Consider the following 16,287-nt stretch of genomic DNA (forward strand, 5'->3'; position numbering starts at 1 on the left):
GGGGGGGGCATACCCTGCAATGTGGGCAGTCCTTGGTCTTGTACAAGGCTCTCATGCGAAGACCGCAAATGTGACATGTCTTGTGGTTGCATGGTGTGATGGAATGGAACTTGATGGGGTCGGCGCAGATGAAGCAAATCTCGTCGCCCTCGGCCGTACTGGGCGCTCCCTCTGGGGCCTTGCCATCGGTGGTGGGAGGGGCCGCATCTCCTTGTGTAGGGGCGGCCGAAGACGACGGTTGTTTCTGGGCAGGGACGTCACCTAGTCCCTCTCCTTGTCTTTGGCCTTGTCCTCGTCGGCCGCCTCCTCTTCCTCCTCGCCCCCTGCGGCCACCCCGGGATGGATTATTGCTACCAGTGCCGATTTCGATGTCACCGGCGGCGGCGTCATTACCACCACCGCCGGCGGATTCTCCCCTAGCGCTTGGTTGGCCTCGTCCTCGCCCTCGTCCGCGTCCTCGCCCTCGACCTCGATTACTTTCCCGGGCGGGTGCGGCTGTAGAAGAGCCTGATTGTGTCGAGTCCATGGGTAGAAGGGATAATATGTATATTCGTGCAAATGGGCAAAGAGCCGAGGAAGATTGAGCGTGGCGTGCACCTGAGAATCAGCGTTAGTTTCGATGTGTAGCAAACAAAATGTCGGTGATATTTCGAGAGACAGTCGTAGTCGTGTCTTATAAATAATAGACAATGTCCAAGAAGAAAGAAAGTGAAGCACGCACAAAATGGAAGGTGTGTGCCCGAGAATGAGGTAGAAATAGGCAGCACTCCCTGGAATAGTATTTCCCGTGCGACGCGCGAAGATGCGTAGATGAAAAGCCACCAGAGTGAGAGCCGCCGAGTGACTCAGTGATGGATTTGAGAAGACGAAAATAGAAAGAAAATTCAAGCCAGAGAGTCCGTTTAGGACGAGGTTGGCAAAGATGCCGAATGGCGAGACTCGAATATGGGCAGGGCTGTCTTCTTTCGGATGAAGTCGTTGGGACAGAATAAAAAAAAAGTCGAGAAAAAAAACCCGGTTCGGAGGCGAGTATGGGTTGAATTGGTGGATTGATAATACCGACACAAAAGCCAAGGTTGAAAGGGACAAATCACGGAATGGCAGAAAGCGGGCGGCGGTCAGCCTCAGCCTCATGGCGGGGTGTTTCCACCGTGCCACATTACAACGTACGTGCAACGTGCAACGGCACAGTGTACATGGTCGATGAATTCATGCTGACTCATCAATGTAGGTAATCCGTAATCCGTCTTTCTCTACCCGTCTCGGCAATTTGTTTCCAGTATCAACGCCGCCCATATGGCAGCTTATCCACCGAGCACTCTTATCCACCCTCCGATGCTGAACCAAGAATGCTGATCTTAAAATGTATCAGTAGTCATAACGCCCTCCCCATCGCTTCTTACTTTCTTCCACCGAGATCTGGGATCGCCTGACATTGCATAGGCCATCGCCTGGCCACCACCCCATGATGCCCGGAGACCAACCTGCCGAGGGTGGAAAACAAAAGAAGAAAAAGAAGAAAGAGAAAAGCCATAGAAGCAGCCATAGAAGCAAGAGAAAAAAAATACAAGCAAATAATATTTCAAAACCATGGATGGGCCAAGCCCCGCCAATTCCTGCCCTGCCGAACGCCGGGTTACCCTCGCTGCATGTCGCCGGTTGTCGTCGTCGCCCCTGACCTGACCCTTTGTAGTTGTAGGCATTTGTTGCCAACTCGTATTCCCGCATATCATCGTTGTCATCTTATTGTTCCTCCTCCACGGGATATAGATGGCTGCCAATCAGCTTATTCATCTGAAACATGTCGACCCTGGACTGTTTGAAAACGGCGTGCATCATATCGTCACATCGAATCTGTCGCTTGTCGCTAGGATCCTGCAGCTCGTTGGCCTTGATATGCTCCCAGAGCTTCTTAACGACTTGTGGGCGCGATAACTATGAATGGTTGATCGTGCGTTAGTATACGCAGTATAGCCGGGGCGAAATAATGAGTAGGGAACGGGAACATCACGTCACTCACCTGGGGCTCGCCCACCAGCTGCGCCAGCGGGTAACTGAGAGTGAACGGTTTCTGGAACCCACCGCCCGCCTTGCGCTTGGGAGCCGACTCCTCGCTCCCCCCCTCGCCGCCGTCGCTATCGTCGTTGCGGACCTTCTTGGCGCTCTTCTTGCGCGGCGCCTTGCGTTTCTTGGCCCCGCTGCCGCCCCGCGTCATCCGGGTCCGGGCGAGGTTGTTTTCCTGCGCCTGGAGCTCGGCCGCGAGCCGCGCGTCCGCGTCCTCCTCCGATTCCGACCGCTTCTGTTTCTTGCGAGCCGGCATAGATGCCTCTCCGTCCGCCGTCTCGCTCGAATCGTCCGCATCGTCGTTGCCCGCTGCTGGCTTTTCGTCTTCCTCGTCTTCGGCGTGAGCGTTGGTGTCCGGGGCTGTTTCGGCCTCCTCTGCGCTACCGGCCACGTGATCAAAGCGCTCTTCGATTAATCGTTTGATGACATCCTGGTAGTAGAGAAGAGTGAGCAAAGGCAAGATGAATAAACATATATACACCGAATGGCGGGCCAATGTAGCTTGCTTTAGGAAGCGTCCCAACTTGCGCAAAAAGGGAAAGGGAAAAGAAAAGAAAAAGACCGCGGGGAAAACATACCTTGTGGTCGCTCAAGTCCTTGCCACCAAGCGCCATCTGCAAACCAGCCCGGACTTTCTTGCGTGTTACGGTATTCAGGTCCGCCGTCGCCAAAATACTATCGATAATGGCCGTGTACCGGACCTCCTCGTCCTTGGTTACTGCGTATCTAGTCAGCAAGATGTCGTAAAAAACGCCCAGGGAAAACAATAGCGTAAACTCACAAGGGAGTGACATTGTGGCGGTAGCTCGTTGTTGAAGCGAGAGGCTTTAGAGTGCTTGCCTAAAGAAAGGCGTAATTCAAGGCTTGGAGTAGAGAACGGGAACAATAGAAAAGGACGAGGGCCCAACAGAAAGGCGAAGTGAATGGGTTGAAGGCACAGAAATCAAAGTTTTGCGATAGTGGTTAACGTTTAAAACCACTGTTCCGGCGTCAGACCATCATTCTCCGTGGGTCAGTTGAGCCGGGATGGCAGGGTAGTTGCGCAAATCGAGTGCTCTTCAACCGACGGCACGAAAGGCAGAAGGAGCGAAGAGGGTAAGATGATGAAAGATGAAAGAGGGTTATGCAATATGCGTGCGACAAGGTCGAAATTGGTGCGCTTTGAGTCCTTGTGCCACGCCAAACAATCAGAGGGTGTACCAAGTAGGCAGATATCGTGTCCGCGATCCGACCAACGAAGCGAAGCGAGGCCTGGAAACGGAAGAGGGGCAGGCAGTCCAATTGAGTTGGATGCAATGATGAATTGCGACGGAGCAGGAGCAAGGACGGGATGGCGACAGTAGCGGAGTGGCTTGGATGGAGCTGGGGCTGAAGGTTCTAGACAAACGGGGAGGGAAGAAATGCTTTGTTGTCGCTCGTGCTCGTGCTTCTTTGTCGTGCGAGTTGCAGCAGTTGGAGTGGGCGCGACAGCTGCGCTCTGATTCGACTACAGGGTGAGATAGTACGGTACGTACTTTTTATGGTCCAGAGCTCTGTCACTTCCCCAAAGTACGTACCCCCGGGCCGACCCACGGGGTTGCCGCACAGCCCACGAGCAAGGCCACGCTTGGGACTGCGGAATAACTAATCCCCGAGAAAACGAATACATGTAGGAGACGAAAAGAACCAGCTTGATCTGTTCCGTCTCGTTTCTAAGCAATCTACTCTCTGAGCTCGAACTCACTTTACCATCATCAAAGATCATTTCAAAACATGATGTCCTTAAATGGCATTAACAAAATTCTCCCTTTAAGGCGTTCTGATCCGACGGTGGACTTAGCCGTTTTTCAGCCACAGAAGCCAGTCATCATCTCCTAATCAATGACTTGACAGTCGTTGTGGTGGAGAAAAGGACATCTCTTTCCAACCTCCAGGGGATGGACACGGCCGTTTCTCAGGATGTTTAGATCTTGGACGATGCGAGACGAGACGCCATTGCAAGACAAGGGTACAAGTCCGTTATTCTAACCTCAATTCCACAGAGACAAAGCGGTTGTATTAATCTAGGACTAATAGAATTAGATGGTTGACCTTGCATGTTGGCAATGCAGTCTACCATACGAACTGAACTCAGCAGTTGGCTGTCGAGCCTGAGTACATTGTGAGACTCCTGCTATTAATGGTGGTTATTCAGAGACGCGAGACGTGAGTACGCCTGCTCAACAATTCCCCCCTAATATGAACCCCGGTGAAAGGTAAACTTCATCCTCATGTTCGACGACACAATCGCAGTCTGCTCGTTGTTACTGATGTCGACCATGGACGGGTTCAGCCGACTGCGGATGTAATCAATGGCGACTCGGTTGGCGTTGTGACCGACCAGTTTGTCGATGACCGGGCTACCATTCCTCTTGCGCGTCATGGCGCCCGAGGGAGCCCCGTCCAGGATATAGTCCCTGAACCCCTTCCTGATGTTGGACCCATCCGTGGTTGAGATCTCCACACCTCCGTCACATCCCTCGAGGACACTAATGTTGCCCCAGATATCCTTCTTAGCTTCGTCAAAGCTAAACTCGGCCCAGGTTCCCAAGTTCTGGATGGCCCTCTCCCAGTTTTTCTCGGTGCCTCGTTGGATGCGACCTTCGAAGCCGGGGCAGAGTGTGACGAACACGGTTTCGCCGCTTCGGACCTGCTCGTCATATCGCACATGATTAGCTTCTTTCCGTGGGTCCAAGAACAATGTTCAGGCTGTTCGTTCATTTCCTACCTTGACCGACTTGTAGACCATGTCATCATAAGAGCTGTGATAGAAGTGGAACCATCGTGGGGGTCCTGAATCGGCATTCTCAAGAAGGACACCCCTCCCTCCATTGTCCCTGTCGCCCCCATTCTCTGGTTCTCAGGTTAGCGTGTATCATGTTTGCGTTGTATAATGTGTCCACACTCTTACCTAAAATGATGGGCTGGAAAGGGGGGAATAGGCTGCAACCACGGAGGCGAGAATCCATGGAAGTATCCGCAAGACGAAGGCTGCCATGGTCCGCAGCGTTGCCTCCAACAGTGACATTGAAGGTAGGCAAAGCGGCAGACATGCCAAACATGGCAACCAGGAGGGAAATAGCTAAGAAGAGCGTGGACCTCATCGAGGCCCTGAAGGTGTTGTTGACCATCGCAGTGCTTCGCTGCTAGAATGCTCTGTTAGATACTGCACGGCGTGTAATACGTTCCTCTCTCACCTGGTTTACGATGTATAGTAGTTGGTGGACGTGGTTCTGGGTGTAGTAAATTGACTTGTGTGCTTTTGCTGTAAAGTAAAATGCTTGAGAAGAAGCTGTCTGAAGATGGTGTAAGAGGATATGTGTGCCATGGCACGTAGAGGGTCTATAAATACTGGTTGCTTCTGGAGTGATATGCCAGAATGTTATCATGAGAATAGGAATAAGGGTGTAGTGAATTACACTGAGGGCAGTGACTCTCCTAGATCCATTGTCACCTAGAGCATTGTCACAATGGTCCTCTGCAAGAGCACCACACTGGCACCTCCATATCATAATAACTTCCTATAGGCTGGTTTACTAATTCACTACTGCGGGTGAGGATATAGAATACTGCAAGAGTGTGTATGGGACTTATTCACCTGGCTTTGACGTTGGCTTGGTATGATCTTCCTTACATGCGTAGCTGCAAGAGTCTAAGAAGCTCATATAGAACTAGATATGCAGCTATATAAAGTGGATAGAAACTAGCAAACAGCACAGAGTAGCAGCTTAATATGTAAGTAGGGATAGTAAATGGAAAATACCTATTGGCAAGTTTCCTCTGGAAGAAGCGGAACTACCTGCCAGGAATAATAATATCTAGTCGGGTTTAACAATGCCAGCCAAGATGGAAATTTGAGCGGTTTAAGATTGTTTCAATCCCTGGCTATACGCCATAATATCTTGCCAATTGCCACTTCTACACGGACATGGCTGTATGTTTGTCAAACAAGTGCCATCTGTGTCTCTGGTAAAGAGGTAGTTGCCGGCAAACATCAATAGCAAAGGGATACCTACCAGCACACCACAAATGCTGTGCTATTGTTCAAATTTCTTTCCCGAATGTTTGATATTGGGAACTCGGGTAAGCCAAGTGTCTATGAAAGAAAGAAAACTGTCGTTTGACATTGAACTACCAGTATCCTGCTGTCGAGCACCCGGGTGTTTGGTTTGTGGGTGCTGTGCTTAGCCCTGACTGAGCCCCTTACATACGGTTGCTTTCACTTGTATGAAAGCTCACTTGATTAGTACTGGGTGCATGTGTGCAAACATGCAGTTTGAAATAGACAGTTGGTCGTTTCTGGTGACAACGCATACAAACACTTTCGCAGGGATTTCCCTAGTCTACTGCCAACAGTCAACGGTTAAGGTCAGGGAGCTTTCTTTCTGTATCGTGTATCGATATTCCGACATCAAGACAGAAGCACACTACAACTTGACATTATCCATGCAGACCAATAGCAGTGACCGACATAGACCTAGACCGACCCCTTCTCACCACGGCTGTCTTATCACTCTTCTCGTCCAGCCGCGTAGTGTACTAGCTCAACTCTGGGTTCCATAGAAGTCTTTATTGGTCTTCTGCTTCTATCATTTTTCAACAGGCATCTAGATGACGAACATGGAGACCCGAGTCCAAGACACTGAACCATGAAATCTTTGATGATGCATGAAGGTCATTCCAAAGGTCATTGGTAAGCCAAGTCTCACTCTAACAATGCAGGTCACGACTAATACCTACCTTACCTACAGGTTACATACAAAGTATGTGCGTAGTTGACTGCCTGTACTATACTTCCACTTGCGGGGATATGCGGGGAACTTCTCGATTGCAGCACGTGCTCAACTGGAAGTGAAGAGCGCCGTCGATCATGTCCTCGCACTGCTCGAATGTATCAGTACTCGCAACCCCTTGGTGGCACACACCAACCAAGGCCGGGAGAGTCGAACGGCGGAACGTCATGTGAGCCCCGCACGTGCGGCGGCCCGGCCCGCCCTTTCTCGGGTCCTCGCTATGAAGTCGCACAACAAGAGGTCTGTCAATCCCGTCGCCCCTCTTCGCCCCTTTTCACCATCCTTTTCAAGTTCTCACTATATTCAGCTTGTCAGCTGTTTCAGACATATGTGCCCAAAGTCTCGATGAAGCCCAATGGCCATATATGCTCTCGATGAAGCCCAATGGCTATATATGCAGGCTGCGTCACCACACAACGGCACATGACTCGGTATATCACGATTCACCGATGTACCAGAGTGCCTTTACCCCTTATTTGGCTATATATTTGACATCGTATACTGGTATCTTTTCATAGTCTTCATGGTCTGCAGTGAACACAGTCTCTTTTCGCATCTTATTCGTGTTCTGATATCAGCTCTACCTTCTCCCTTCTCCTGATCCACCCCCTGCCCATCCTCCGATCCGCGTATCAGTTAATCTCACAGCCCTCCAGGCCCATCATCCCCGTAATCATGAAAGTCGAGGAAAACACGCCGCTCTCCAATATGTGGAACCTGCCTGGGTCCGTCAATATCCCCTTGGCCGAGCTCCCAGTTTCCTCGTCGGCAAAAGTCAATGGAGATGGAGCCGACCCGAACCAGGTCGCCAATACGATAGTCGAGTCCATCAACAGGGCCCTAAGTGAGGCCAAGTACAACGACCTCTCGGAGCTCTTTGCCGAAGACAGCTATTGGCGTGACCACCTCGTCCTCACATGGAATTTCCGCACCATTCACAGGCGGAAACATATAAGGACTTTCCTTGAGGATTGCGCAAACACCACCGAGGGTGGTTTCCGTCTGAAGAGAGTCGCAGTGGACCGGTCCAACAGTGTCCGAGAGCCAAAGATGTCCGTCGTGGACTTTAGTGGAACCGCGCCCTGTCTTGTAGTCTTCCTTTCCCTAGACACTTCTCTCGGTACGGGCGAAGGCGTCATCCGGCTCGTGTCACATGGCGGTTCCTGGAAGATTTACACTCTATACACGTCGCTTCGTGAGCTCAGGGGCCACGAGGAGGCCATTTTCGGGCGCCGTGCCAAGGGCGTCGACCACGGGGACAAACCTGGACGCAAGAACTGGATCGAGTGCCGACAAGAAGAGTCGCAGTGGGAGAATGGAAAGCAGCCGGCCGTCATCATTCTCGGTACGTTCAAGTTGTTACTTATACCTGACCCCATACTCGACGTCGCTAACACCATTACTTCAGGGGCTGGACAGGCGGGACTCACCGTAGCAGCTCGCTTGAAAGCTCTTGGCGTAAGCTCCCTCATGGTAGACCAGAATCAGTGCATAGGAGACAACTGGAGGAAGCGATACCATCAGCTCGTCTTAAACAATCCGGTCTGGTACGATCATCTCCCGTACATGCCTTTCCCACCCCAATGGCCCATCTTCACCCCGAAGGATAAGTTGGCCGACTTTTTTGAAGCGTACGCCAAACTACTCGACCTGGACGCCTGGATGCAGTCGACCATCATCGAGTCAAAATGGGACGACGAGAAGACCATCTGGACAGTGAAAATCCAGCGCAAGCTGGACGACGGTTCCATCCAGGAGCGGATCCTCCACCCTCGCCACATTATCCAGGCCACTGGACACTCGGGGAAGAAGAACATCCCCGAGATTAAGGGCATGGAAAGTTTCAAGGGGCATCTGCTCTGCCATTCGTCCGAGTTCCCCGGCGCGCGCGAGAATGCCGAGGGGAAGAAGGCCATCGTCGTGGGGTCGTGCAACTCGGGCCATGATATCGCCCAGGACTACCACGAGAAAGGATACGACGTCACCATGGTGCAGCGCTCGTCGACTTGTATCGTCTCGTCGGAAGGGATCACCGAGATTGGACTCAAGGCGCTCTACTCGGAAAACAGCCCCCACGTCGACGACAGCGACCCCCTCTTCCACAGCATTCCCTTCGCCGTGGGCAAGGTGAGCGAGAAGCAAATAACGGCGGCCCAGGCGGAACTGGACAAGCCGCTCCTCGACGGCCTCGCGCGTGCCGGGTTCAAGCTGGACCGCGGCCCGGACGACTCGGGGCTGTTTATCAAGTACCTCCAGCGCGGGGGCGGGTACTACATCGACGTCGGGGCGTCGCGGCTCATCGCCGACGGCAAGATCAAGGTGAAGCAGGGGCAGGAGGTTGTCGAGGTTCTCCCGTACGGCGTGCGGTTCGGCGACGGGACGGAGCTCGAGGCGGACGAGGTGGTGTTCGCGACGGGATACGACAACATGCGGACGCAGACGCGGGACATCTTTGGCGACGAGGTGGCGGACCGCGTGGGCGACGTCTGGGGCGTGAACGGGGAGGGGGAGATGCGCGGCATCTGGCAGCGGAGCGGGCATCCCGGGTTCTGGTTCCACGGAGGGAACTTGCCTCTCTGCCGGTACTATTCTAGGCTGCTGGCGCTGCAGATCAAGGCTATTGAGGTGGGTATCGCCAAGTATGACGAGGAATGATGAGAAGACGAACTTACTGTCTTTGCGATTCCTTGTAGCAAGACGTTTGCTTGGAATAATTGACATGATCTTGAACTGGCCTGTGTCCTACTGGATCTGGAAGTGAGTTGAGATCAGGGGTCAGTGTCTATCTGTGACTTAGGCCTTCACATGATGCGCTGTTGTATGTCAAGTCACAGGACTGACTGGGGTCATCTAAATGCAGAATGGAACTAGGTCTGACCTCGGTGAAGCCGGAAAGACTCGGACGTCCTCCGGAGTAAGAGATACCGTCATAAGGGGGATGCTCGTCTGTTGGTACTCAGCTTGGTAGCGTTCCCTGCATAGCAGATATATCGAATGTAGTTCAGATGGACAGAGAAACCTCATCACTAATAGTTGACGGTTGTGCCGAGACGGAAAACAGAGACAGTATATGGCACTCTCAGTGAAAAGCATAGAATAAAATTGGAATAACCCACTTTTCCGATATTATACAACAGTGCTGTGCTTGTTAGTGATCACTTTGGGGTTCAAACAAGTGAGATACATCGAGACCAACGTGACTCGGTTCGTCATGACCCCTCTAGTGGAAGCCAAGCATATCTTTCAGGCGACCAGACTCAGCATCCGCAACTTATGAAAGTTGTATATGCAAGAGTGGCGAAGCTGTATGTAAGCATATGCCGCTGTGGCAAGGGACCGGGGACTCCTCTTCTTTATAATCAGATATAGCATCTCGTCATCACCGACCAAGGCAGCAAAGTTCCGAATCGGGTATGCCGTTTTACTTTAGCCCATGTTCTAGTTCGACATTCCCTCGGGCGCGGCAGAACATGAGACGCCAAGATTAAGACCAATGAGGTGAGCTGGGTCGTCGAGCACGGATTCGAACGTGGATAGATCCAAGCCTGGGGGCGAAGATAAGAAGTCTTGTAGGAAAAAAATAGAAACATTTACACCGCGGTAGGGGATAGACGGTTAACAGAGCAGGATTGTGGCGACGCGGGCATATCAGTGTTCAAGGGATGCTGCGAACTATCGCATCGGTGAGAAGCGAAAGAGAGTCCATGGGCCCAATGGTTTCAACGGGATATCCGGAAACTGGATAGGCAGTGGCAACCGGGGAAAACCTGAAGGTTATCGAATCCATATTGACATTCCAAGAAGCCGGGTTGGCAGATCGGTAAGTGTTAGGGTCGTTGAGATTCCGTGATGATTCCTTGATGAGAGTGGACTACGTTGATGAAAGTGTCAAGATGGTTTGCTCGTCAAGAATGGACGACCAGACGGACATGCTGCCATTTCACACGGCTCGCGGAGAAGACCAACGCGACAGGAATACCATGGAAGACGTTGGAGAAGCCGAAAGCATGACGGAAATATGGAGTTAAGTAAGTTTGGGGGGCTGCGTCCCCTGGCCAAGGTTGGGAGGGCGATGGGGAACACTTCCGCAGGACCTCCGAGGGGCCTGTCGAGCACTCCGAGAACGCGGGCTGCAACGGTTGTCGGGGTGGCCGCCGTGGCAAAAGTAATCATACGTATGTACGTTGTATGATGAGAAAGCTGGCAGAGTGGCAGACTAAGATTGGAACACGCTGCTGGCTGTCTTTGGGCGAGAAACCTTCTGGAAATTGGTTGTCATGGATGGTAGTGCGAACGAACAGCCTATCGGTGGGGGGAAATAGACAAGCTTTAAGGTGGACCACTCAGGTGTCGATAACGAGGAATTGAGGGCGATGATCAGCCATATCGGGTATCGCGTTGCCGCGTCGTTTCGGAGGTTGGATTGACAGAGTTCGGAGAGAGATGTTGAAGGTGCGTCAGGAGTGGTTGACAGGAGTTGGGTATGGGGCTTCGGTTTCGGCGATACAATAACCCGGAGGGTCTTCCCTTCCCCCTCCCGTCCGACGACCCGTCCACCGAGACTCGACTCTTCACGCCCTGCAGCATTTTGACCACACCCCCCAATGCCTAGGAACTTTGGTGCCGAGCCGAAGAGATCTCACTTTTCTCTGGTCCCGGAGCACACAGACCAAGATCGCCACCGACAAGGCGGATCGTGTCCTGTTCCGTTGGCACCTGCAGCGGAATCATCGGTCAAATTACGCAGCTAACGTTTACACCGCGGACTCCGACCCTGTCCCTGTTCTTCCAGGGCTTTCTCTTCCAGGCGTAGAGTCTCTAGAGATTCACTTTGAACGTGTCTGCATTCATCAGAACATCGTATTTGGTCCCGGCATTGTCTAGTCATTGTCATTCCTCTCCTGCTCTCTCGATCTTACCTAAAGGCCTCGCGGATACCGGGCCTGTGAACAGGCCGAGAGTTTCTCATAGGAACCTTGACAGAGTGACACCTGGCGATGTCCCGTGTGGACTCGATGGGCCTTGCATGATGACGTGTGGCTAGCGGACGGGGGTGCCGTTACCAAACCTGGGCCTCGCGGTTCTCCTCCGCCAGCCCTGAGCCCTCCCTCCGTGCACCCTCAGCATCGGCTTACCCATCGCATTCGCCTTTTTCTACCAGGACGCGATTCCAGGCAGCTTCTTTCCACCCACACGTGGGCGGGACCCTAGTCAAGGATCTTTCCGGTGCTTCTTAACAAGTGCAACTACCTACACTGACCCCGGCCATGACGAACCGCCACCACCGCCAGGGTGATACTGGTATTGCCGTTACCACCGTTGATCATATATATCCAAGAGCCTCCCTGTCCCCACGTTAGTTCCCTCTTTCTGACTGACCCCTCTCATATATTCTCACTCACTGAACAGTAGCTCGGTCATCAGCTTGGCCTCCACTTTCCCTCGCCAACCTTCAACCACCCTTCGGGGTACATTGACGCCCCTCTCCCCACGCCTCTCTCCTCCCTCGTCAATACCAACTCTCGACACTCTCATCTCATCTTCTCAAGCGTGACTCGGACTGCGGCTGCGCCATGTCGAGTCGCAAGTCCCACGGCCGGGTGCCGTCATACGAGTCGTCAAAGTCGTCAAAGTCGTCGTCGTCATCCTCCTCCAGACGTCGTCGATTGGGATTCAAAGAGAAATTCGAAGAAGAAAAAGAAGAAGTACCCGAACAACCACAATTCAAAGTCTGTACTTGCGGTGCTGCCGCCGCCAATGAAGCAGCGGCAGCCGCCGCCGCCGCCGCCACGACCGAAGATGGCGCACCGCCTCCCCGTGCGCCCTACAACGTCGAGGCGCCGAGGTTACCGCCCATCGCGCGCGTCGCCTCCTTCGAACGCGAACTGCCGCTCATCGGTCTCGCGGCCGACGAGAAACGCAGGTCGATGAGGAGATCAGTCCTGCTGGAAGAGGAGCTCAAGGAGCACAGTGACCCGTTCCTAGAGGCCACGCCGCCGCCGCTGTATGACGGACCCAGGCCCGCCTCGAGGGTCGTCTCGAGGCCTGTTTCCCAGTGGTCTGCGGCGACGACGCCGAGTAATTCGTACCTCGCCGACAATGGAGCGTTCCCGATCCCGCCGACCAAGGAAGGACAGAACCGTCTGACGGATGCCGAGGACGATGCCGAGGAGGAGGACGACACGGATGGTGCCGTCTACCTCTCGGGGTGGAAACTGTCTCTGGTCATTCTGGCGCTTTGCTTGGGTGTCTTGCTCCTGGCTCTGGGTACGTTGTCTCTCTCTCCTTTTTCTTTTTCTTTTTTTTCTTCTTGCACTCCGAAAACCCTCGGCTAACAACCCCTTCAGACAATGCCATGATTGCCACCGCCATCCCGACCATCACGGACGAGTTCAACAGCGTCGGGGATGTCGGCTGGTACGGCTCCGCGTACCTTCTCACGGCCACGGCCCTCAACCTGTTTGTCGGCAAGCTCTACACATTCTTCAGCGTCAAGTGGATGTACCTCGCCTGCATCCTCACCTTCGAGGTCGGCAGCGTCATCTGTGCCGCCGCGCCGAACAGCATGGTTCTCATCATCGGACGTGCCGTCGCCGGTATTGGCGGAGCCGGACTGTTCGTCGGCGCCCTCGTCATTCTCGCCTACACCGTAGCTTTGGAGCGACGTCCCCTTTTCGCGGGCTGCATCGGCAGTATGTACGGCATCTCGTCCATCGCCGGGCCGCTCCTGGGCGGTCTATTCACCGAGACGATCGGCTGGCGCTGGTGCTTCTGGATGAACCTCCCCGTGGTACGTGGCCCGTCTCATTTTTTCCCCCACCTTGTTATAGTTGCCCTTGGACTGACGATTGTAGGGCGCCATCACGGTGGTCGTCGTGTTCTTCTGCTTCCAGGACCCGAAGCGCAAGATTCCCAGCATCGGTGCCTGGGAGCGGTTCAAGACGCTCGACCCGCTGGGCAGTCTGACGTTCATGTGCGCCATGATCTGCATCCTGCTGGCTCTCCAGTGGGGCGGGCAGCGGTTCGCGTGGCGGTCGGGCGAGGTCATCGGCCTGATCGCGGCGGGCGCCGTCCTGGTGGGCATCTTTGGGTGGATCCAGCACTGGAACGGAGAGAACGCCACGGTGCCGCCCCGGCTCCTCAACCAGCGCACCGTCTGGGCTTCGGGCATCTTCGCCTTTTGTCTGGGCGCGGCTTTCCTGCTCACCATCTACTGGCTGCCGACGTGGTTCCAGGGCGTCCGCGGCACCAACGCCATCGACTCGGGCATCCGTATCCTGCCCATGCTGGGGGCCGACGTGATCATCTCGGTCGTGTCGGGCGCGGTGGTCGGCCATTTCGGGTACATCAAGCCGGTGATGATGTCGTCGTCGATCCTCATGGCGGTGGGGTACGGTCTCATGTCCATGTTCCAGCCCAACTCCCCGACGTGGCAGTGGGTCGTCTTCCCCATGCTCGCGGGTGCGGGTCTGGGCGCGGGTCTGCAGCAGCCCATGATGGCGATGCAGACGGTGCTCCCGCTCCGGGACGTGCCGACGGGCACGGCGGTGATGGTGTTCGTGCAGGGTTTCGGCAGCACCATGTTCCTCACGGTGGGCAACACGGTGTTCAACAATCTGCTGCAGGAAGGCGTCCGGGACAACGTGCCGATGCTCGACCCGGCCCTGGTCGTCCAGCTCTCTGCCGAGTCGCTCCTGGAAATGCTGGATCCGGAGTGGCGGCCGGCGCTGCAGACGGTCTACAACTCGGCTCTCACGCGGTGCTTCTTTATCAGCGCCGTCGCGGCGGCCGCGTCGTTTGTCGGCTCGTCGCTCATCGAGTGGCGCAACATCAAGCAGAAGCCTGAGCCGACGGGGGAGGCTGCGGCGGACAGCAAGGCCTAGACCAGGACGAGGATGGATCGTTGTACAGCATCAGCGCATTTTACCGGACCATTGCATCGGGGTCGGTCACCATGGTCGACTGGCGGCGGCATTTTTTGTACTGTAATTTTGGGTCGGGTCTTTGGCGTTCTCTTTCTCGCGGCCCCGAGTCTCCCTCGCCGAGCGATACAGGATTATCAGCAACTGCAGCACCGTCGCATAAGTATTATTTCCCTCTTTTCTTTTTCTTTCTTTTTACTGCGTCTCTCGGCATTGAGTACAGATGGGACATTAGAAAGGCAACGGCGTTTGGTATGGAAGACCTTTCAGAATGACGTGGTACATGTAGCGAATGACCGAGTAGCATAGCGATAGATCATGCATTGAAATATATAGATGAAAACATGGAAGCCAGAGACAGTCATCGTCCATTGTGCCTTGCCTGGTGTTTTTGGGGGAGGACATCACATCCTACTAACGGGACATTAGAAAGTGGAGTTTTAGACAAGCGTTTTTTCTTCGTTCTTTTCCATTTCGGCTACACTGCTTACGTAAGGGAGTGAATTATGTAATGCCCTAAATACATGGGTATGGTTGTAAAGCCAGTAGTACCAACTGCTGTCTGGTCCATATACCTACTCAGCTCTTCACACCACAAATCTGCTCCAACCCATCTTCACATACTAGCCTCTTTTGGCTTCATCTCTTGTGATAACGAAGATCTACAGAACAGTGGTAATGTAATTGGACCCCGCGTCTCAACTCTAAAGTTGGAAGGTGATGGGTTCCTGGGCCGTTGGTGGCGGCGTATCGCGTGTCGGACGAAGACGAAATACCGATACCTGCCGATGTACAGTGACGAGACAAAACTCTCGAGCCGATGTACTTACGACACCACGTTAAAGGTGTGCGTGAGTAGGTATATAGTTCGACAGTTATGTCGAGTTACTGTACGTACCTTACGTCGTACTCGGCAAATGTGGCGCACGGTCCCTGAGTTGTCTTTTCCCTCTTTTCTCCAGAACTAATCCCACAGAGCTCTGGTTACCTTGACACCACATGTTTGCATGAAGATCCAACGGGCAACGACTTTGTGAAACATGTCGGCAGATCTCTGTGATGAGGTTTCAATGTTTGCAAAGCTACACCTACGCCTCGAGAATCTAAAATGTGAACAGACATCCGTCTTCTCCTCCTCTTCTACAGACCAACAGCTGGCATGTGAATCTTGCGACGACTGCGACGCTGCGTCGTCAAGACTACGACCTTCCCGTTCTGGCGATCAGATATAAGAACCGATACCCATAGATCAGTCGAGTCAGAGCCTGGAATACGGACCACCCCGGAAACCATGACAGGCCGACCGACACCTTACTCAAACAGGCAGCTCGCCGGGGTCGATGTCGATCGCAACCCCAGACCTCTCGTCCGCTCATTGCTGGGTCTCTGATCACGGAATCCATGCCATCACCCGCGCAACTGCCTTATTCGGTCGCTTTGCGCGCCTCGATTATCCCCCTGTGCTGTCGTGATAGCCATTGGTGCATTCT

At 53.7% G+C, this 16,287-nt stretch overlaps 5 protein-coding genes across 5 annotated transcripts in view; 2 read left to right on the plus strand and 3 right to left on the minus strand.

Moving 5' to 3' along the window:
- ACRALDRAFT_2131682 (uncharacterized protein) overlaps positions 1 to 924 on the minus strand; it is a gene marked incomplete at its 3' end in the record, with an annotated part of 3,504 nt that extends 2,580 nt beyond the window's left edge. The window contains exons 1-2 of the mRNA XM_071024023.1: positions 722 to 924; positions 14 to 597 (exon numbers count right to left, since the gene is read on the minus strand). Of these exons, the coding sequence (XP_070876267.1) occupies positions 14 to 526 (513 nt within the window). The 5' untranslated portion in view covers positions 527 to 597; positions 722 to 924. The remainder of the gene's footprint in view (positions 1 to 13; positions 598 to 721) is intronic.
- A 218-nt stretch (positions 925 to 1,142) lies between these two features.
- Positions 1,143 to 3,489, minus strand: ACRALDRAFT_1074385 (uncharacterized protein). The gene is made up of 4 exons (XM_071018240.1): positions 2,846 to 3,489; positions 2,643 to 2,782; positions 2,021 to 2,494; positions 1,143 to 1,935 (listed from the first exon to the last, which is right to left on the minus strand). The coding sequence occupies exons 1-4, from the start codon at positions 2,856 to 2,858 to the stop codon at positions 1,744 to 1,746; spliced, it is 819 nt and encodes a 272-aa protein (XP_070876268.1). The 5' UTR covers positions 2,859 to 3,489; the 3' UTR covers positions 1,143 to 1,743.
- Positions 3,490 to 4,173: 684 nt separating this feature from the next.
- Positions 4,174 to 4,752, minus strand: ACRALDRAFT_1060655 (uncharacterized protein; the record flags this gene model as incomplete). The annotated part of the gene is made up of 3 exons (XM_071016276.1): positions 4,174 to 4,216; positions 4,368 to 4,648; positions 4,684 to 4,752. The coding sequence occupies 3 exons, from the start codon at positions 4,750 to 4,752 to the stop codon at positions 4,174 to 4,176; spliced, it is 393 nt and encodes a 130-aa protein (XP_070876269.1).
- Positions 4,753 to 7,583: 2,831 nt separating this feature from the next.
- On the plus strand, positions 7,584 to 9,530 carry ACRALDRAFT_1054600 (uncharacterized protein; the record flags this gene model as incomplete). The annotated part of the gene is made up of 2 exons (XM_071015826.1): positions 7,584 to 8,220; positions 8,284 to 9,530. The coding sequence occupies 2 exons, from the start codon at positions 7,584 to 7,586 to the stop codon at positions 9,528 to 9,530; spliced, it is 1,884 nt and encodes a 627-aa protein (XP_070876270.1).
- Positions 9,531 to 12,802: 3,272 nt separating this feature from the next.
- ACRALDRAFT_1029186 (uncharacterized protein) lies at positions 12,803 to 14,758 on the plus strand (the record flags this gene model as incomplete). Its single annotated transcript, XM_071014870.1, has 3 exons — positions 12,803 to 13,142; positions 13,223 to 13,665; positions 13,730 to 14,758. The coding sequence occupies 3 exons, from the start codon at positions 12,803 to 12,805 to the stop codon at positions 14,756 to 14,758; spliced, it is 1,812 nt and encodes a 603-aa protein (XP_070876271.1).
- Positions 14,759 to 16,287: the final 1,529 nt, after the last annotated feature.

Source organism: Sodiomyces alcalophilus, assembly GCF_042370955.1.
Source record: "Sodiomyces alcalophilus JCM 7366 unplaced genomic scaffold ACRALscaffold_2, whole genome shotgun sequence".
Classification (NCBI taxonomy): Eukaryota; Fungi; Ascomycota; class Sordariomycetes; order Glomerellales; family Plectosphaerellaceae; genus Sodiomyces; species Sodiomyces alcalophilus.